Source organism: Pteronotus mesoamericanus, unplaced genomic scaffold (assembly GCF_021234165.1).
Source record: "Pteronotus mesoamericanus isolate MK-2021 breed Mesoamerican mustached bat unplaced genomic scaffold, CSHL_Meso_final contig_169, whole genome shotgun sequence".
Lineage (NCBI taxonomy): Eukaryota > Metazoa > Chordata > Mammalia > Chiroptera > Mormoopidae > Pteronotus > Pteronotus mesoamericanus.
The window spans coordinates 9363321-9386485 of record NW_026555068.1 but is presented as its reverse complement, the minus strand read 5'-3'; the positions used below and the strand labels follow the sequence as shown (position 1 = coordinate 9386485).

Sequence of the window (23165 nt, the reverse complement as noted above, 5' to 3'; positions counted from 1 at the left end):
CAAAAAAAGTTAATGTGTTACTTCAAAGGTATTTAGTCATAGTAAAATCCAGTTCAGCTATTAAAAAAGAAAATCCTCTTTTCTCTCCCTGCCCTAGAGTGCTCATAAAGAATCTACAAGTAGAGTCTGCTATTCTGTGTGTGTCCCGAATATAACTGGCATAATTATCTTCATATTTGGCTCATTAAGCATTGCGTTCTGTGATTTCACTGCAGTGCAACGATGGCCCAGCAGTGAAATGGTTCCCTGAGAAACAGAGGGGAAAAGCATGATTCTGTTCTTAGTTTTACCATTAGTCTATTGCTGTCAATTGAGGACATTGCTCTGATGTATAATTAATCTAAGTGAAGCCTGGCCTTCTCCGCTTATTAATAGAAAACCGGTAATCTGCATTTGTGACAAGCCCAGGCCTTCAACCAAACCCAGAGTCCACATTATCTTGAAGGCTTGGATTGCTCTCTGCAGTCATAGGGACATGCAGCACGTGCTTCAGAAAGTGGCTCCTGAGTCCTTGGACACTAGAGTAATAATAAGCGTGGGAACTTGCCTCATCCATCTCCCCTGGTTCTGCAAGGCAGACAGGAACTGAAGAGCATTTAGTGCCCTGGAAGCCAAGCGAATTCCAAGATTGAGGATGGTTCCTCCTCTGTCTGTGGTTGTCATAGTTCTTTCTTGTGGGATTGAGGTGGGGTGGGGACTACAGATATAAGGTGAATAAAAGATAAGTTCTTTTCTGGTTTTTTTTTTTTTTTTTTGCAATGGTATTATTTAAGCTCTACAGAATTATTTCCAAGAACTTTAAATGTTGAAAAATGAAGGACTGATTTTTTTTCCCCCCATACGAAGAAACTATTTTCAGTTATCCAAGAAAAGGGAATTAAACCGGAAGGGTAAATGCTTATCTCAAATGCATGGCTGTCTCTGAATACTTGAATCCTCCACCCCCCCGTATTTTTTAAATGACGTGTGAAAATCCAGTTTGCTCCAGTAAGTGTTGCATATTGATACATCTGATCTGTCCATATCCTCCATGACTGCCTCTGTTCAGCTACAAGGCCAGGCACACTGGCCTTCTCCCTGCCCCTGTCCATGTATGAATGAGTAAATGATCACTACTATTCATTAGAGTTCAAAATTCTGTGTGCCTTTGCTTCACGTTTTATGAGAGGTTTTTCTCTGTAATGTGAAATCACCTGAAAAAAATACAAAACTAGAAAACCTTATAAATTGCATTCTGAGACATGAATAATAAATAGTTGTAGGCTTATTAGTTACTTTTTTCTTTGTTCTCAGCTGAGACCTTTAGGACCCTCCCTTATCCCTTCCTGTTAAGGACCTCCAGAGGTAGTCCCTGGCTTCCCCAGTGGCTCTGTATAGGGCCGCAGAAAGAGGTATCATTGTATTGCTTATAATCCCTTGTATGTGATGATTCATTGTATTCCAGAGGCTTTTTCCCAAAAGATGGACAACTCCAACCAGGTTTATCATGACTTTTGGAATCAACTGGTCATTTTTATAATCTACATATGTATACGTGTAGTGGAAAAAAGTCCTTTCTAAGCCTCAGTTTGCTCTTTCAGTTTTCCATCCTAGGAATTGTGTTACAGGGATAAATGGTAATGAAGCACTTATCTAAGTTTTTTTTTTCCCTCCCCAATGGGCTACTTGAATGTAATTCTTGTCAGTTCCTCTTGGCATTGTTGTGCTATTGTGGACATCATACTGTCAACTTTGCAGACTTAACACTGATTTTTTCACGTCTTGATGTTGTTATGTTGTCTTCAGTTGTAGGTACTAAGTGTGCTTTATTTCTACTTTGTAGTAATGATATTAAATTCTAACCCTAACTGTAACCAGCCCCATTGGCTTCCTGTTTGTGAGCCCTTGTGTTGATGATTCTAGATTTCCCTAGAGAGCAATTCTAAATAAGCATATTTACTCATTTAAATATACCTGATCATTTAGATATATCTGGCACTTATCTGATAAGTATATAATCCCATTTTTAAGTAAGAACATTAAAAAATATTTCCTGGGATTTTTTTAATGCCATTGTTTCTTCAATTTTATATTTGAAATGGCCACAGAAATTGTACTTGACTAGGAGAACACTGTAGTCAAAATTGTTTTAATATATATAAGGGCAACACAAAAATTCTGAGCAATAGGAGAAAAAAGGTGATAGTTGAATGATAACACATCCATTTTTTCCTCTCCTTCCCTATCTCTACTTATCTAGAAATATATTTTGATCCTCTCTGGACTCTATAAATCTTTATCCTGGAAGTCACGTCCAGGTTAGGAAATGTTTCATTCCTTTTAGGGACATTGACCCATTTGATTAATGGTTTAATATCTTCCCCCAAAGTACCAACTGGTATCGGTTGTTTCTTTTCATTTCAAAACCTGTTTAGTAGTAACACAGGTCATTACCGATCTCCTAGCCCACGCCCTATGTGCCAACAAAATTAAGTGTTTGCTGTAAGCCATAGATACCTGCAAGCTGTCAACTCATTGATGACAAATAGCCAAGCAGAATGGCCTAACAATATGCATGTGATTGTCTGATTCATATTCATTTATACATGGAGGTAGAATGCTGAGATAGCTAAATAATTAAATCACATAATGTAATTAAACTTGCTCTATTAGTGTCCCCCCTCATCGCTCCATTCTTCTTGCTGCCAGTATCTGTACCAGGTTTCACCCCAGTGCAGTTACACTGAACAGTTAATGCTAAGCCTCCCAAGTATGTAGTAGGCTTTTTGTTTTTGCTTTTTTTCTTTTTTCTCTCAAGTTCCATAAGTCAGATGCTAGATTTTCAGGGTACAACTTCAGGTCTTCAAATGATACACATAGAGCTCTTTACCAAACACATTACAGAAAAAGATGAGTGGCCTTAATCCTCTGAGACAGTCTGGGTCTCCAAAATTGGTCACTGGGTTATGATCTTAGATATTGCTTTGTGAAGAAAAAGTAGGTAAATTTTTAGGCATTTCTTGAAGTGCTGCTGAATAAACTGGGCTCTTGCTCTAGCAATTTCTTCCTCACAATCTGCAGGATGAAAATCTACCTTTAATTCATCCTTCACTTATTCATTCATTCCTTAATCTTCCTTTAATATTTAATAGTAATATTCTAACAATTTCTATTATATATTGATTTCCACTTTTATGTTATATAATACTCTAGTCAATTAACATTTAGCTACTTGAATGTATTCAGTAGCCTCGTGGTACTCTATTCTTCTCTTTCTACACAGAATAAAATGGAACATCAGGTAGGTTAGATGTTTTTGAAGGTCATATAACTAATTAGTAGAAAGCCTGGATTTGGATCTAGCACTGACTCCAAAGCCTATATTTATTCCCTTACATCAGGCCTCCTGATAAAAGGTATCAGGAAAAACAGTATTTTGTGCTTCCAATACAGCTTAGCATAAATCTGTTTCTGACAGTGTCTAGCATCTTCACGAAGGTTAAGGAAATTAGGCCCCCTCTATTCTACAGGTTCTACCTCCTAATTAGATGACTGTCAATTCCAATTAGGACAGAACTTCTATTACTGGTCACTGGTGCCATGTGGTATATCATCAGTCTTTACTAAATACCACATCCCAGCAGGCTCAACTAAATCTGTAAGTTGGGAAAAGTAACTAAGGAATTAAAGGATTTCATATGAGTGTCATCCTCATATCAACAGCTTAGGTAATTTCTAGAAGGACCTCGTGCAACAAAGGAGGCCATCTCTCTAAGAAATGGAAGACAGATCCTGCTCCCTTTCCTTTGCTTTATGAATCCTCTATATAAAATACTGACTTTTTTAGAAGATGTACTTGTTTTCCCACATAAGGCATTTTTGTCTAGACCTAACCATTTGAGTCAATATTCTGTTGCTTTTTGAATAGTGAAACTTATCTCTTGGTTGCCATAACTCCAAATTGGTGAAGAATAAAAGAATTAATTGACTGGAAGAAATAACATAAAAAGGAGTTACTGATATTATTAAGCACTTGATACTTAGTGGAATCTCTGCATTCAAGTGATGTTTCATGTTTAGAGATTATACAGCTATCTATGTTCACCTTAAAACACTATAAAACAAAATCAAAGGGGTAAAAATATGAATATGCAATTTATAAAAATTAAATAAAAATGTTAATAAACATGTTTTAATATTCAACTTTGCTAGTAATGGAGAAGTGTATATTAAACACTTCCTATTTATTTTTACCCATCTCTTAACAAATGTCCCCAAAATACCATGTTTTATGCTGGTGAGGATGAGGAAAATTGGTAACCTTCTACAATGCTGGTGGCTGTGTCAGTTTGCAGAGCCCATTTGAAAATTAATTTATCCATACATCACAGGTACTTAGTGTGTATTTATTACAAAGATGGTCACGAAGTTTCATCACAGTTTCACGTCTCTGCGTGTTTATTTACAGTCCCACACCCTTTGCCTTCACAGAGCCTGGCGTCCAGAGGAAGGTGCCCTCCTAAATGAATCGTTACATGGTGGGACAAAGCATTATGAAAGGACAGAGAGGGAGAATGCCACTGAGAACTCTTGATGTTCCAGCAGGGCTTCGCATATGATATGTCAGCTAAACCAAACCTGTAGGCTGAGAACGAGCTTTAAGCAACAGAGGGAGATTGTGCACTCTGAGCAGAAGGAAAAGCATGGGTGCAGGTCCCAGGAAGAAAGCGCTTGATCCAGGAAGGGTTTGAGAGACTGTCCCTGTAGCCTCCTGGTGGGGACGCGATGAGTCACGAAGCTAGAGATGTAAGCACCGGCCAGATCATGAAGGGCCACACCAGCTGCATCAAATAGGGAGCTTAGCCAAAAGCTTGAAGGGTGTTAAGACAGAATGACACTCAAATTTGCATTTTAGAAAGCTCCTCTGCTTGCAGTGTATAGAATGATTGAAGGAGGGTAAGCAAGAGTGATGGAGGACATAGTTAGGATCAATGGTCACAATTTAGGGGAATGACTGTGGTGGCCTGGGTGGCCGATGGACATAGGGATGAAGAGCAGTTACTAAACTCGGAAGATATTTAGGAGACAGAGCCAGTAGGGCTTAGTGGTGAATTGGAGGTGGGGGCTGAGCAGCGGGAAAGTATGTGATGGCCACGTTCTACTTGAGGAACTTAGTGATCGTTAGGGCCATTCTTTGATGAGGGAATGTAGGCCAAAGGACAGGTCTGAGGGGCTAAGCATTAAGCTCTGTTACAGGCAGAAGTTTGAGGGATCTGTGGAGACATTTAGGTGAGTACGTAGAGAGGCAATTTAACACACAGATTTCAACTGCGCTCAAGTTATACATTCAGCTGTAATCAGTATAGGTGATAAGTGGAGAATCATAATATCAATAAAAACTAACATTTGGAAATAACTGAATGTTAAAAAGTAAGGAAATGTCAAGATAAAAACTGACATATCTACTCTCAATCATTAAGAATTGATTTAATGAAAAATGAATAATACCATGAAAAAGTGAAATAACATCTTGCAAATATGTATGTACCCTTTATACAGAAAGCCAAAATATTAAATATACACCCGGAAAAGGATGTGAGAATGAAATGTACCAAATTATTAATAGTATTAGTCTTTGGAAATTGGGTGACAATGGGTAACAATTTACATATATATTTATAAACATAAATATGTATATATAAATTGGTACTTTTTCTATAATTTACCATTTTATAATAAGCCAGAGTTCTCAATAGAAAATACAACATAAAATGTTAAAGATTATTTCTTTCATTGTACTTGATTTTACTAGAATGTTTGCATGTTACAAGGCCGTGATGAAAGAGATTTTACAAGATTGTCTTCTGGGTAAAATTTCTCAGTGTATGATAACATGAAATTCAGTTGTAAGTTTAATCTTTTGTGTTTCACCCAAACAAAGGCAACATATTATCATGGAGAAAACACTATTTTAGGTGTGAATAGAGTGAGTTTACTGTGTGCTCCATAGTCCTCTTCCGCAAGCTATTTAACCTCTGAGAGCTCGAATGGCCTCTCAGATAAGAGAGTTGGCCCAGGTTTTATCTAACATAAACTCTCCTCTGTTTTGCCTGAGTTTAGATCACAAACGAAAATTTCTATCAAACCATGTTTTAGTCAAATTGGCCCGTGTTCAGATTTTGAGATATGCAACTAAATGGTCACAATCTGAGTTTTTAAAATGTGACCTGACATCTAATAGAGATGTATGTATTTTGAAGGGAATTTTGTACTTATTCCTTCCGCTTTTGTTTTTCCCCATTTGTTTCTTCTTTTTGTCATAAAAAGATTGAAAGTCCCTGCTGCATTAGTGTGCAGAACATAAAACACAAAGCTCTTCCTGAGAGGTAATTTTCCAAGAATGAAAAATATGAGAATGGTGCTTGATTGTTTGGTTTTCTGTCATTCAATGTTATATTAAAACAACCATTTTTCCATAACTATGAATGGCCTCACTCTTGAAAACTGTCACTTACAAATGAAAAGTGATAACACTTGGAAAGCAAAACCTTTCCCAAATCCCACAGGGTTTTCAGACGAATTTGAAAACTAGTCAGTGGTACACATTCATACACACACAAGTACATCCATTGGTGGGAAAAAAAATTAAACAATTTATAAGCTCCATCTCATCCACTATTTTCAGCAAAATATTACCATTTTTTACATTTTAAAATGAATACTTTTATAACTCTTGTACTCTAATTCTTTCCATTTTTTTCCTAGGAAAATACGTAGTTTTTTCCTGAGTTATGAATGTTAGTGCACTATAAGATAGATGACAGAAAGTAAAACCTAGAAGTTGCTATACTTCACAGAGCCTTTACTGTATTCCTTCCCTGGAACAGAGGATTGTTAGTGTGTGTGTGTGTGGGCGGGGAGTCGGGGGTAAGATTCTAAGTGCTTATTTTAGAACACATTTAAACACATAGAAAAAGCAAAATGCTTAATAAAATTAAAACCATCAATAATGCTGGGCTAAATTTGGCCTCTTCAGAGCTTCTTTGGGGGGATTCTGGGAACAGTTGCCTCATCCTAAATCTGACTGTGCGTCGCTTGTTTCTGCTGAGGGACAGAGCCGGCCATTGGAACCAGTGTAAGATCTCTGGCTCAGACCCAATTTCAGAGCTCGATTTTGCAGGTGACTTAAGCAAGACCTACAATGGTGGCTGCTATTTAAAAACCAAACCCAAACAGAAAACTTCCCCTGTGACCTTGAGAGCTATGTCACCTGTGTTACTGTGACAGAAAGAATCAACCTAGTACTATCCCTGTACTGTAACAAACTGGGTTCCCCCCTCACTCAAAGTATACGCACAGAATTTACTTTAAACTGGGTTTAGGGCTCAAGCTGCAAATGAAGACAGATATCTGCTTTATACTTTGGTGGTCACTTTGTTTCTGTGTCTCAGAGAGCTCTTAGTGAAAAGCACGGGAAAAGGAGAGATGTTAGAGATTAAATAAGGCCAATGGTTTGGTACAAATCCTAAAGTCAAGTCTTTAAACTGTGAATTCTAATGAAGATGATACTTAGCTCTACCTGGCTAAGTATACTCCTGGCTAAGTATACTCCATTCCATACACTCCTGGCACACCCGGGCCCCTGCGGTGGCCTGGGTTGGTGTGCCTTCTCCTGTTCGTTCTCCTGTTCAGCTCCTATGTCTGAGCGATACTGGCATGTATTCTTCCCAGTGATACCTGCCACAGGGAAGTTTGTCTCTCTCTCCCTCTCTCTCTCTCTCTCTCTTTCTCTCTCTCTCATCTCTGCTGCTGTGTCACTTTATGTATACTTCAGTATACTGTTAGCATGTTGTTCTGTAATTACTTGTCTTTAATTTTAGCCTGTGAGTTTCTTGAGGAAATGAACTATGTCTGAGTTATCTTGGAATGCAGAATACCCAGAACTGCCTAACCTTAGTAGGCATGCACACATACATGAAATTAAAAAAATTGAATGTATTAAGGTAAATTGTGGTAATTTGTGGAATAATTACTGTACTTTTACAAGCACTACTAAAATTTGAAGTTTCTTTTCTGAAGAACTAAGAATCATTCTTTAGATTTCTTTTAACGTGTTATAAGTGTGGTTTACTATCTTCTACTCTGCAGAATTTAAGATCTGCTCAGTGAAATAATATCTTAGGCTCACAATATATAAGACTGATGCAGGTGAGATGAACTATACAAATGCAGTGCTATAAAATATTTTCATTTTTTATTAGAGGTTGGGAAGAAGGCAGAATAGTTTGAGTTTAATAAAAGAAAACTTTCATTGGAGCCTAGGGAAAGAGTCCGTGTTTCATAAGTTACATTAAATATTTGGTATGTAAAATTCTGGCTGTTGTTTTGCATTATGTGGGTACAGTGCATCCCCGTCTAATTAAGTAACCATATGGAGACAGGTCACATTTACATAAACAAAAGCAGAGCACCCGGCTCTATTGTGTTTTCTTAGATTATGTGTCTTGGTTTCCCTAGTATGGCTTTCAACCCTGACTTGCATTTTGCCGTGGGCCAATATGCTCAGAGACATTGAGTAGAATTTAAAGAGCTATTTCTGAGATACCTTGCTCATCTAAATATTGCAGTGAGAGGTGCTCTGGAGTGCTACGAAATCTCCTATGTGTAATAACTGCTTACCTATTAGAGCCAATAGTTTTCAGATCTGGCCCACAGGAAACCCATTGTGTATCGTTACACTGCTCCGTAGGACAACCATGTGCCTTGGGTAAGATGTAACCCATTGACTACATGTTTACTGAATAAATAAATGCTTCACTGCATGTTTTCAGAGTTTTTTGACCCGAAGGAAGAATTTTACTAACATATATCTCGATAGTAAATAGTGAAGAAATGTTATAAACCACAGTTCATTTTGTAAGGGCTCTGGGACGAAAATAATAATAGTAATCATAAAATTGAAATATAAATATTAGGATAATTTTGGGAATGAAAATCATATAGATCATAATTATAATTCTCTTTTGTTTGTTTACTATTCTTTCTCCAGGTAATAATGCTGATGATCGTGGCACTTTTTATTTATGTAACATTTAACCATACACTGTTTTTTAACTTGTATTAGATCAATTTAACGTCACGAAACCCTGACCAATAAATGTTAATTGCCCATTTTTATGGCTGAGAAAATGGAACCTTAGAATTAAGTTACTCACCCAAGGTCTCAGAGTTAACCCAGAGTTTCAGTTAGGTTATTTGAATCCAAATTTCTTTTGTCTTACCAGGTGCAGTCTTGCTTTATGGCAGGACTTTGGAACAAATAATAATGTTTTGTAACAATGAGAAGACAAACGTACTTCGAAAATAGAAAAAAACAATGAAATCTATTTTGAAATACTCTTAGGAAAAAAGTATGAAAATAATTTAGAATTTGTCAAAATCTGGTGAAACTCAACTTAATCTATACTCTCACCCTGTGGAGTACCAGATACTTCACAGGTGGTCTGGGTTTTACAAATCCCAGTCTGAAAGGACTCTGGCCTCCAGGGTCCCCAGTCCCATTACAGATTTAATAGATCAAATGGCCAAATGTGGGAGTTTTATGGTTAAACATAATGGAATGGTGGTGCCCTGGTCCCAGTCCCTTTATCTCGCTAAGGTCCACTGTCTACTGTTAAACTCCTTGTGTTTTAAGTGGAGTTTTAGTGGTTAAATATTTCTGCATAAAAGGAGATGAAACATCAGAAAATCCTTCTTGTGATTTTATTCTCAAACAACACTTATTCTTGGGCTCCTTTGTCTGGCTCTGACTGCAGTGAGGATGCCTAGTTGGTTGATTATAATGAGTTGAGTTCTTGCTGTGTGTTCTGTCAAAAATACTTATTTTTCCATATCTTCTCTGGATGTGCCCGTAACAGGCCCATGCTGACCTGGAGTCACAGGCTAGCTGACAGGGTACCTGAGTGATCTTTAAAGTGACTGTCATACCTGCTGTAAGTGGTGAGGTGCCACACACATAGCACATCATCTTATTTCATCTTTTGGTTTTACTAACTGCGTGCTATTGCCATAACTCACTGAGTTACAGTATCGGACGTCTAAACGTCCATTCATCTGCACAGAAATGTGGTTGTGAGGTGGTCGGAGTTAGAGACCTGTGTTCAAATTCTGAGTCCCCGTTTACTAGCAACGTGACCTTAAACAAAACACATAATTGGAGCATTTCCTCAAACATAAAATGGGATGCTGCCAGTACCTGCCTCAAAGAGTTGCTGTGAAGCTTAAATGGCTTAATCTGTATATAAGGCTCATTACCATAACCTGCAATCACTCAGCAAATGGCAGCTTTAATTTTTACTTTCTGATAGCATGGTTTCCATGTTTTGTTTTGTTTTTTTACCTTATCTGAATTCTTTCTTTTACACTTAGCTCATTGGGATTTAATAAAGTGAAGCTTGGAGCTCTGGCTTTGGTTAAGAGCAAGATCTAGGTGTATCAATAAGGAATGTTTTCTGTAAAAACAAGAGAAAAACTGACTATTAGTAGCCTAAAAAAATAGAGGTTTGCCCTGGCTGATGTGGCTCAGTGGATTGAGCACCGGCCTGCGAAGCAAAGGGTCGCCGGTTCTATTCCCAGTCTGGGCACATGCCTGGGTTGTGGGCCAGGTCCCCAGTAGGGGGTGCTTGAGAGGCAACCACACACTGATATTTCTCTCCCTCTCTTTCTCCCTCCCTTCCCCTCTTTATAAAAGTAAATTTTAAAAATAGAGATTAAAATGAATAAATATAAATATCTGGTGATGGACACCTCCTGCTGTTAGTTCAGCCTCTCTGTGTTGTCAGAGCTGGTCCATCTGTGCTCCTCATAGTCTTCCTCAATGAAGGGCAAAGACCAGAGAGAGAAGGGTCAGGAACATAAACGCTTTCTCAGAAAATTCTGTTTATGACTCATTTGCAAGATCAGTGCTGTATGACCATTCTTACCGCAAAAAAGGAAATTGAACCCATGACTTGCCCAGTTTCTGCTGTCAAAGTGGTCTAGAAGAAGGCAGTGGGCTGGGTCGGAGAGTCGCCAATATTTTGCATACCTGGTTTAAAACTTTTCTCTCAATTACTGATTAAAGTAGTGGCACCTGCATTGATTACAAGTAAATATACTTGGAAGTCAAAAAGTATTCAGGCAGTCTTCCATAAAATTATTTATTAAAGTGTTAGCTCCCTGCTTGTCCTGTAAAGAACAGGATCTGTTAGCAGCCAAGCCCCTTTAAATTTCCCACTTCAGTTCTTTTATTCCCCTTTGCTTGATGAATCCCCGAGATTTTCCTGAGCAATTCTGTTCTAGGCCACTAGGTGGAGCGGAACATGATAGATACCTTTGAGGCTAGAGGGAGGAAGGTCACTCTGCACCTCTGGGGTAAGGAAGGAAAGCCTGCTGTGGCAATCTAGCCTTTTGGGTGCAAAGAAACCTAGTGAAGGGTGGGACACTGCTGCCCCAGGAACTGGAGCCTGAGGCCAGTGAGAAACTTGGGGGAGGGGAAGGGGATAGGGAACACTGTCAGACAAACATCATTGGCAACACTTCACTATACAAAGCGAAAGGAAAAAGAAGGGGAAACCTAGCATACTTCTCCTTGCACTCATTTCATTTCTTTGTCGGAAGGATGCAATAAATGGTAATACGGGTACAAATGCTCATCCATACCTGAGATCTCTCGCCTCCCCACTGCCACACTAATAAATTGATTTGTTTTCCTTGTTCCCTGTTTTCATGAATGCTGGCCTTTTCCCTATTTCTACATGATTTTGACATACCTTCAATAATAAAGATGTTACACTCTGCCTTTTAAAAATTTTCTGCTCCGAATATTAAGATTGATCGATTCTTAATGGAAGTCCTTGAACTAGCCAGGATACGTACCTGCGGACTTTTCCATTCCACTCTCCTGCTCTGTGTTTCAGATGAAGGCTGACTTGTTACTTTATCTAAAGGGCATTTATTAAAATAGCCGGAGGGGAAGCTAATTGCTTTCAAATCTCTCTGTGTTTTGTGAATTGGATGGTTAAAACTTGATTTATCTTATGATCTAGTGCCTTTATTTGTGATTTTATTTATGCAGGATAAATGTGGCCTCACTATTTGCTTAGAGATTGTTCTGTGATCCCTGCCCCCCACCCCATTTCAGTAGTTACATCAGACATGCGCACATAGCTACTAGCTAAGCAAAACTGCCCCATTCAAAATGTGTGCCTGTGGCCGTCCGCTCAGGGCTCCATAGGATTCAGTATATATTCCTTATCAGGTGACTCTTTTCTGCATCAATGAATTACTTTGGACAGAACTCAAGTCCCTGATGAGTGTGAGCTGTTTGATGCCCATATAAAATCTTTTAATATCTTTGTCACTTCCTCTACTGCATGGATTTACAAAAGCCTGAGGGGACTTGGTATTTATTGAGGATGGAAATTGGCATGAACAGTCAGCAGCAAAATGAATTAATATATGTGTTATGAAGTCCATTGTAAATATTATTTAAAACAGTTTTAAAAACCCTTTCAGAGTCTGTCCTGAAACCCATCTTATTCATGTGATATGTACATATTTTATTTTTTGAGTGACTTTATTGTACGTTTATGACAAACTAGTTGCTCTCTTACTATTTAGAGTATTTGCTTTATGATGACTTTTTAGTACTTCCAATTACACATGAGTTAGCTTTTCTATTAAAAATATATTTTAAAGCTTATAGCATCTTAAATCATTTATTATCCCCCCCCCACCTTAAATTGATGTATTTCATGGAAAACATAGTTTGGAGAATCATACTGTTTTTATTTTTAATTCATTGTGGTGGCACAAATAATGCTTGTGTGTTCTTTTTGGCAAGAAGTCTTTTTCTTTTAATAACTGTTTATTTTCTTCCTCACACAAAAAATAATTATAGGCATTCCTACCTCTTGTGCCCTGGCCTACCTTCCTTTTACATTTGCAAGCGCCCCCTTAACACGTTTTTAAAACAAGACAGCACGCCTGACATTGTGAATTATGTTTACCTTGGCAACGCTTACTGATTTACATTGTTGACTTCAGTGTGAATAAGAGGTTCTGTTTGTTCAGAATTATCGATAGCATACAGGTCAAATTAGGTCTCCTAGGGTCTCTTCTGATGAACTGGATCGTTCTTTCCGTGTTTTTATAGGTTATTTTCCCCAGATGAATGCTGAGACTGGTTTGCCATGACTGGGAACACCCCTTCCCAGGGCCTCCTTGATGCTGGTACTGAAATCCTTGCATTCATTGCTCTTTCTCAGGAATGGCCATTGGAAGGCACAAGGTATCATTCCTGTTGGTCATCTGCACATTGCTCAACAGTCACATCTTTTTTCCCTTGGCTTCAGGGTAGTTTTCTTGGACTTAAGTCCTTGCTAAAGGTAATGGATAGGCAATGAAGCCAAGCCTGGACTCCTCTTTTTCCTTTTTATATTGCTTTTCTCCACTGACTAGTTCCCTTAGTTTAGGGGAAAATCATGTATATTTCTCCCTTTTGAACATAAGTCATTGTAAGTCCTCAACTAAAAGTGCATAGCTGTTTTAGTGATTTGTCTTAGTTCTTAGCCTTGAAATTGAGACTCATAGTCTATGGGGAAGGAGTGCTGGGGATGAAGAATGATGGCCAATGGCAGCTAGAACAGCGTGCATGCCTATTAGAAAATTTAGTTCAGCTGGTGAGCTTGGGGAAGAAACCCTATCCAAGGTAGAATCAGACAACCGTCAACATTTCACAGGGCAAGTAAGTGGATAATCTGGAACCTGAGCACCCCTCATCAACATGACCTCATTCACACTCCTTTATGGGAGAACAGCCCTATTTCCACCATTATTTTATTGAACCCCTTGAGGTGACCATTCACCAGACTGAGTCTTAAGAGTCAACCAACCTCTCACTACACTGATATTTATTTCAGTCCTTTCAGCAAAGATATGCAGATTTAAGACTGAAGTAGCACGGAGACACCTATTCATTTATTCTCGTTTGTCCAGAAACACTGAAGACATGTCAAGCTAAGGATACTACATTACCCTAATTTGAGCTCTGGAAAATAATTCATCTACACAGGCCTTATACGCATCCTGTATTAATATGATGGAAAGTTTTTCAGCAAAGATCCTTAGAGCTGATGTTCATTTTGCTTTGTGTCCTGGCGTATGTGCCACCAATGTAGGCTGTGTTCTAATGTCCTCTTCAATTTCACAGGAACCGACAATGGCGAAGCCCTCCCTGAATCCATCCCATCAGCTCCTGGGACACTGCCTCATTTCATAGAGGAGCCAGACGATGCTTATATCATCAAGAGCAACCCCATTGCACTGAGGTGCAAAGCAAGGCCAGCCATGCAGATATTCTTCAAATGCAATGGCGAGTGGGTCCACCAAAATGAGCATGTCTCTGAGGAAAGTCTGGATGAGAGTTCAGGTAAGAGCGTGAAGCCATCAGAAGAATTCACGGTAGCTCTTCAGATCCTCACATTGTTATATGGCTGGTAAAAAACTGTGTAAATCATCCATTGTTGCTCAGTCTGAATAAGGTCATATTAACTTCATCCCAGGAATATAAGATGCAGTAGTATCTTGAAGTGATTCCACAGCTCCCTTGCTAGTCTCCTCCAATATTGGACAGGGCATTGTTTGCGGGGGGGAAGGGTTCTGCTCTCTGTGACTTTAACACTTAATTTTGCATGGAAGTTATTATTCTCATTGGAAATAAAGTCAGGCAGTCCCTGTTTTAATTTTGAATTCCAAATAATTTTTGAAGACAAATCTTTCATCAAACAAATGCCTTTTTAAGCAGCGTAATTTCTGCTTCTTTAATGTTTCCCCTTAGATAATATTCTTGTGTACTTCCTTCTCCACAGTGGGTGGTTTCTGAGTCTGAAGTTCTTCTGATTGCTGTGTAATGATAAAGCCCTAGTTAGATTACCAACTTTGCATAGGGTCTCCAGTATGAAAGAATTTTAGGACCACCTTTTCTTTATTAGTTTGGCATTTTTGGCTGATGCGTGATGATGACAAGAATAATGATCTTATTAGCTAAGGGTTGTTGAGGTCTTACTCTATATCAGGACATACCAAAGCATTTGACAGACAGTTACTTTACTGTTTTTGCAATAGTCCTCTGGATTTAAATAAGGCTATCATTGCCTTTTTATAGATAAGGATACTGAGGCTCAAAGAGATTAAATAAACTATGGGTTTGTCCTGGATCTGAGAGCAAGATCATTTGATGCAAACTTTTAAAAAGTATAGCTTTTTATATTTTAGTGTATAACAGAAAAAGTATATGCTTTTGAACTTTGGCTCCTCAGACTCCCTGAAAATCTAGTCTTATACTAAATCCAATCTGGTCTCACCTTAGATTATTGATTTTGTTAATCCCAACTCACTCAATAGATATTAGATTTTAAATAAGTCAAAAAGCCTGAGTATAATTAGGAAGTTTCAGTTCAGCTTAATTATTAATTATATGTGGTCTGTCCAGGAAAAGTTCAGCCATTGTTAACATAATGAGAACTGTCTGCATGACATTGATGTAACTTGGCAGCCAAAGAGAGTGGACTGGAATGTGCATGCGTGAACCACAGTGGCTTCACTGTATTAGTCATTGGGGGTGGTAGATGCTGTTGAATGAGCATGTGCACTGTGTACTGTCACATTCAACATGGCTGAGCAAGTAGAGTAATGAACCTGCATCAAACTGTGTATTAAGCTTGAACATTTCTAAACAGAAACTATCGGATGACTCAGAAGGCCTCAGCTATGGGCAACTGGTGCTTGGCAGCTTCATCTCATCAACACACTCACTCATGCATCACGTCTCATGCAGAGTTTTTTGATGAAACATCAAATCACCCAGGTGGCTCATCTTCCCTTATAGCCCAGATTTGGTGCCCTGCAACTTCTGTTTTTTCCCAAAACTAAAATCACCTTTGAAAGGGAAGAGATTTCAGACCACCATTGAGATTCAGGAAAGTACAACGGGGCAGCTGATGGCTACTGGAAAAACTATGTGAGGTCCCAAGCTGCCTACTTTGAAGGGGACTGAAGCATCATTGTCCTATGTACAATGTTTCTTGTATCTTGTATTTTCTTCAATAAATGTTTCTATTTTTCATAGTATATGGCTGGATACCTTCTGGACAGGTCCCATATACCAATGCTATTCAATACTCTAAACTAGGCCTTTTAAATTTTTCAAAGAAGAGTAAGATGCAAACACTGGTCTTAGGGCTTTACACTTACTGAAAAGTATAAGATCAATATACCCATAAGTGCAGTGCAAATTAAATGTCTAAGAGAGGTTGGTGGTGCTATGGAGGAAAAGAACAAAAAATCAGAACTAGGCCTATCAGGAGAGGTGGAAGGTGCTTCAAATACCAGAGTGAGGAGTTCTTTACTTACGTCTGTGGATATTTCCTGGTGATGGGGATTGATTATATTGATGATGGCTGGAGCTCTGATTCAAAGAATGAATCTGGCACAAGTGTTTGGAATGGTAAGGAGCAAAAAGGACAGGGAAATTAGGAGACTTGGATCATTTAGTTGAGAGAAAGTAGGGTTTGTTTCTAGAGGAGCGACCACTGAAATAAGGACTGTATATGTAGAGTGAGAAACATGTCAACAAATCAGACTTAATAGCTGATCAAATGAATGAATGAAGAAGATGAAGGAATAAAAATTAATCTCTGAAAGAAGCAGAAGGGCAGTGTAACTAAAATAATCACATCAGCAAGGAGAAAAGTGTAAGCTCATTGTCTGGACAAGCTGAATTTGAAATACTTACAGGATATAATGAAGAGATGTGGATCTGGACCTCGGTGGAGTTCAGGGATAGAACAGTAGATTTATTTGGTGACCATCGATAAAGAGTGAAGCCATGGAGACAGAGGAGTTGTCAAGAGGGAACAGGTGATATGAAAAGGAAATGGATCTAGAGACATACCTCCTTAGGGGTCAGGGAGGGTGTTAGCAGCAGCCAACAAAGTAAGCAGATTGTGTGCTGTATTCTAAAGCAAAAGGAGAAAATTATTTCAAAAAGATCCTCACGTAATACTCTGTCTCTTCCTAGGAATCAATAAAGAAGTAGGCAAAAGTTATATACTTATGAAAGGGGACCCCCAACATGGAATTTATTTATTAAAAATTGTGTATTCTTACATGTTTAAACTTCACTCACCTTCAAAAGACTCTCCATGTGATGCAATATACCTATTGAGATGTTTTTTTTCACTGCTCAAAACAGTTTTGAACTCATTGATTTTGATACCTTTTTGTGCTTCTGCCTTTTTTTGTTTTACTTTTTCCACATTGGCAAAATGTTTCCTTCCGAGGAATTTTTTCATCCAGAGGGGGAAAAAAGGTCACTCAGAGTGAAATCTGTGTATAAGGAGGATGGGTCATGGGGGCCATGCCATTTTTGGTCAAAAACTGCTGATCACTCAGCACAATATGAGCAGGTGCACTCTAAGTCACACATCGTGAAATAGGCAAATTCACTGAAAGAGCCTTAAAAAAAAAATCACTGAAGCCGAATGCAGCCTCTCACAACAACGCCAGCGAGTACACTGACACAGATGGATTCCTAGAACACTCACCTAGTGAGGGAAGTCTGTACTACAAGACTCCAAAGATAATTCTATTTTGGGGGTCCCCTCTCTTGTATGGAAGCAGTGTTAAATATTATGCAGTTTTGAACTGACTTGGAATTGCAGTATAAATATATAACTTTAAAAGACAGAGAAACACCTAAAACCTTATCACAATTCCCTGTTCATTCCAATGTAAAACTAGTATGAGGTAGAAAAAGAAGAAGGTGACTGTTTTAGAGATGTTGTTCTGTAGACCAAAGCATGCTTAGAATTCTGGAATTGAAATGTGAGAACTGGAAGGAATCTTAAGGATAACCTAACAATCCTACATTAACACATTAAAGGGCTTAAACTCTAAGAGGTGTAACTAGTTCATGGCATGGCTATTTCTAGAACCCATATCTCCTGATTTGCACTTCAGATATACTTCCTTGACACTACAAGCCACCTTTACACCTAGAATCCTATGTTCTCCTTTTCAACCAAAATACCGCCAAATTCCCTTACTGCCAAATGGATGGGATTCAGCACATATCTCATCATTTTCCGTCATGACCTGTTTGATGTTTTGATTTCCTGAGTGTATAATCCTATCATTATTTACTTGGAATTTATTTATTCCTGACCATTTCTACCATCTCTGTAAGGACCAGTCACTTATTCTATGTCATGTTTCTGGCACTGTTAGACAAAAGTTTATTACAACCCAAAGATACAGAGACATTTTCAGGATTCTAGGTGTAGTTGGTCTTTTTAATTGTTGTTCTGCGTGTGTGTTTTAAAGAAGGATTTGGCATAATCAAGGCAAAAGAAGACAGCACATCAAATCTTGATGTCAGCAAAGTTTCTGCTTTTGTGCTCTCTAGGTTGGGATGATGATAGATTTGGTGTTGAGAGAGTCTGAGTCACAAACAATCATGGTCTCGCTTATCTGGGCATGAAAATTTCAAAGGAAGACCCTGAAATTTGAGAGCGGGCAACAAAGGGAACAGCACTTACCACAAGAGCAAAAGCTTATAAAACAGTGGTAGCATATGAAAGGTTTATGTACTATACACTCAGTTAGTCCAACTGGAAAGGATTCAGATGCATTCAAATACCAGAGGCTCAGTGGGGCTGTCTGTTTTATCCTCAGATATGTCTGTCCTAGATTTTGACTGGGAATTAACTTTAAATAGCAGAGTCCCGTTGGGTAAACTACTCCAAGTGAAAGTCGGGAAGAACATTGAAAAATGATCAGCATTTTTTATAGCACTGCTGGAAAACCCTATAACCATTCTCATTTAAAGACCACTTGATATACGTATTGTGAGCCATTTCAACACTGTACCCTCTTGTAATTTCACGACATTCTGTTCTGTTGTTGCTTCTCCTTTTACTTCCCCCGGCATTGCTAGGCAACTCCATGTCTTACAGATAGCAGCGTTGATTATGTTCTCTGTCTCCATGTAAAAGCCACTTTCTGTTAAAAAAAAAAAAAGAGACCAATAAAAAGTCACAAATTTAAAAGGAAACGGAAAGAATAAAAATTAATAAATGACAAAACCTGAAGAGATTATATACCGTTCTTTGAAAATGCTGCTGAGAAAGAATTTAAATTTTAACAGTTACCATTTTGAAAAGAATTTAATAAGCACAACCTTTTCTTCCCAGTCATGTTGATTGAATCAATAGGAAAGAAATGTCTCTCCCTAAACAGTTTTCGTCTGTGCAGTTAATGAAAACCGCTGTCTACCACACACTGCAATTATGTTTCCTAAGCTTCTGTATTAATAGTGGAAGAGTGGAAAGTGGAGCGAGATGAGTGGAGATATTATACCCAAAACCAATACGTAAGTGCAATTAAAGTTGGACACAAAATGGCCTCAGGTATTGAAAAATAGATGCATTACCTCCCTTGGGTGTTTCAATGCTGAGCTTGAGCTCATGGCCTCACTACCTTTACAGACTTAATGACTTTTGATTGGGTCTGTAAAATAATTCCTTCCAGTCCAGTGGCAGTGAGTGACACTGAGAGACCAAGGACAGCGGGGCCACATTTGGCCAGAGGTAGAGAAATGTCCATTCTTCTAAGAAATTAGAAGTAACTGCTTTTCTATCTTTGGGCAATGCATTCTCCATTTGTAAAACCTAGGAGAATTTTGATATTCTTTTTACATACAGGTCTCCTCCTTTGCAGAACTAATGGGAAACACATGGGACCTGGGACTGTTTGAAGTAGACACAGACTCTTTTGTGTTTCCAAATTGGAAGCAATACGTCCTTTCCACTGGTAAAGGCTCGAAACTGCCTTTGGTCTTTCTGGTAATTTGGGCCATCGTCTAACAGTTCAAATAAGAAGAAAAAGGATTGTGTGTTTTCCTGCAATTTAGCTTGAAAAACCCAGAGCTAGAGTTCCTTCCTGCAGAAAGGACGATTTATTTGACGTGAGTTAGTGTGTTTGCACAGCCATGGCTATACCTCTTAGTAATGCACACTTCTCGTTCTTGGCAGAAGCCAGGGGACCCTTTCATTTGTTCTGCCCCATTTCATTTGGAAATATGGGAACTCTTCTTTCTCCCTTGTGCTTTCCCTCTGTTAACATCTGGAGTTGAAAGGTAATCCCAAACCAGGAAGCATGCCCCTGAGAAAAGGGTGGCATGATCAGAAACACAGAGAAGAGGAGCTTTAATCTAACAAACAGGCAGGTGCGCGCACGTGCGTGCACACACACACACACACTCACCCCCACCCTCCCACCCCCAACAACAACCACCAGCAGCAGCAAAACATACTATTGACAATCTAGATAATGTAGCCTGTGGGAAGCTTGATTTATCAGTAAGCTAAACCACTTCTTTATTGCTCAATAAAAACAGGAGTCTCCCTAATGGTGCACCATGGCTCTTATGGTATTCTGCCTTGGAGATGCCAAACTCTAATGAGTGAAATAATGTGTGTTCCAGTGTGTTATAGGAAAAGTCTCAACTCCAGTAAACTAATATTTTTCTTCTTAAAGAATATCATTTCAGGGATTTCATTGTGTGTGATTTCCTTTTTAAACAACTGGAGTCACTCTCTGGGGGGAAAAATAGGTTAATGGATTGTGTTGAGAAAAAGGAGAAGAATAGAAATAAAAATGTATTAAATCTTTAAAGTTTATATCGAAGAACTTTGCTATGCTGGTGATGGGGATTTGAATATAGTATCTTCCAAACGCCATTAATTTGAAGTTGCCTTCAATGATTCACAAATCACCAAGGTACATTTGGGAAGCATATATTTTAGACCACATAACACAGAAATAATCAATTTCTCAGGTGTTGCATTGACAGTTTGTGGGTTTAAAATTCACTTTTATAGAAATGCTCTCCTACCCCATCCCAGATTGCATCTTGTTCATCACTCAGCTCTTCAGAGAGGACTGACAGAATCTTAAAAGGTTTTCAGGAAAACATTATGAATTCCTTTCATAAACCTGTGACAGGGTATGAAGGACCTGTCTCTTGTGTCTAATTTAACCTTTCCTATAAAACCTGGAGATCATTTACACTCATTCCATCCTCAGCAGTGATAGAAAGCAACTAACCATGTTATGTATCACCGTTCCTGATATTAAGCAGACCTTTTGTTCTAAACCCTGAATTCTTTTTTTTTTAATTTTAAAGATTTTATTCATTTACCTTAAGAGGGGAAAGGAGAGACAAAGAGAGGAAGAGAAACATCTGTGTGTGGTTGCCTCTCACACACCCCCTACTGGGGGCCTGGCTCACAACCCAGGATGTGCCCTGACTGGGAATCGAACCAGCAACCTGTAGCTTTGCAGGCTGGTGCCCAGTTCACTGAGCCACACCAGCCAGAACTAAACCCTGAATTCTTGATCAGTGTCTTTGGACTTGTTCAGGCTTTTCTGTTCATGCAGCATTCAGAAATGTGTTTCTTTTATTTACAGTGGGAATTATAAGGATCTAAAAAGAAAAATAATTAAGATAGTCTAGTGGTAAAGAGTATGGGTGTTAGTGTTAGATGATACCATGTTTGAAATCTGGCTCTCCATCTACAAACTCTTTCAGGTAGATGTATTACTTAGCTTCCTTTTATCTCAGTTTCCACACATGTAAAACAGCAGTAATAATTATATCTGTCACATAGAACTGCTGTGAGACTACACAACCTAACGTACATGACATGCTTAGTTCAGGGCCTGGTGTATAGCAAATACTCAATCAAGGTTGGCCATTAAAGTGATAAATATAAGATCACTATTTTTTCTTAAATGGGGCAAGTGGCTGGTGATTATGCTTCAAGAAAGAAAATAGAAAATTATGAACTTTTACAATTCCAGAAGGATAAAAGGGCTAATATTATTAGCGAGTAAATAATTATCTTTTCCAGAATAACATTTTACTCGCCTGTGATTCACTCATTTCATTTATATTTAGTGTTTGCATTGATCTCAGAGCCAGCGGTAGTCCTGTGGGAGAGAGAAGGGGTATGATCAATGCCCTGACCTTAGGACATGATCCCCTAACAGGAGGTGACCTTAGTGACTTCCGGAATGGAAGGTCATTGATGGGGGCAGCAGGGGTGGAAATCACGCCTGCCTTTCTCACCAGGTTGAGAGGATGATGTCTGAGTGAGTGGTTCACAGGGTCCTGTCCTCTAAGTAACCCTACCATGCCCTCTTCTGCCTCTTAAGTTTCCCTTCTTTCTGTTATCAGGCAAAACTATCAAGTTAATTTGCTTTCTTCCGCCAGACACCTTGGTGCTGATTAATTCTAATCTCTAGTGTGGAAGAAACTGGAGAGCTGGGGTGTATTCTCACTTTCTGTACTTAAGACTGAACTTGTGGTGCTTCTGAGGATTATGAGGAGTGGATATTATCCCGGGGAAACAAAAGCGTATTTAGGAGGCAGAGTGCACATTCAAGGATGGCTATTTTTTTAATCAAAATACACTTTAATCTTGTTGCTAGGATGAAGTGGCAAAAGACATTTAGCCCTAATTAAGCATCTGCCAGTAAAATGAAATATGGTTCTACCTTTTAATTATCTACATTTATTATTTTAGTAGCATGTTTGCCTGAGGACATTTAAGTACCATCCCCCATCCCCAAGAAACGGAGGCACGGTTTCCTGAAAATGCTGTCGTGTATCTGAGAATTCGGAAATATCAGATGTGCGTCAGACTCGTGTTTCCTTACCAGAGCCTTGCGCTTGACACCAAGCTAAATACTGGGTGAGAACAGAGCCTTCCATTCCTTGGTAGACTGGCAACCATCCCGAGAAGAGTTTGTTGATGCTGTGGAAAGGTCAGAAGCCCCTCTGTGGGATCTTGCCTTAGTCTGTACTTCTCTTGTGATAGCCCCCATCACACCGTGTGGATGGGGCCAATTAAAAGGTCCTCTCCCTTCCCGCCAGTAATCTCCTTGAGGGTAGGGATCTCGGTCACCTACTTCTGTCATATTATCTTCAGCACCGGGCACAGTGGCAGACACCTGATTTTTTAAATAATATATGTTATAAGCCATATTACGTCTTTCATCTATTTCTTCTGCCATGGGATCTG

The 23165-nt window shown here is 38.8% G+C and overlaps 1 protein-coding gene across 3 annotated transcripts in view; it reads left to right on the top strand.

The window, feature by feature from the left end:
* UNC5D (unc-5 netrin receptor D) overlaps window positions 1-23165 on the top strand; it is a 470270-nt gene that overhangs the window by 243402 nt on the left and 203703 nt on the right. For all 3 annotated transcript variants that reach the window (XM_054566043.1, XM_054566041.1, XM_054566042.1), the window contains one exon: window positions 14231-14449. In XM_054566043.1, the coding sequence (XP_054422018.1) occupies window positions 14231-14449 (219 nt within the window). The remainder of the gene's footprint in view (window positions 1-14230; window positions 14450-23165) is intronic.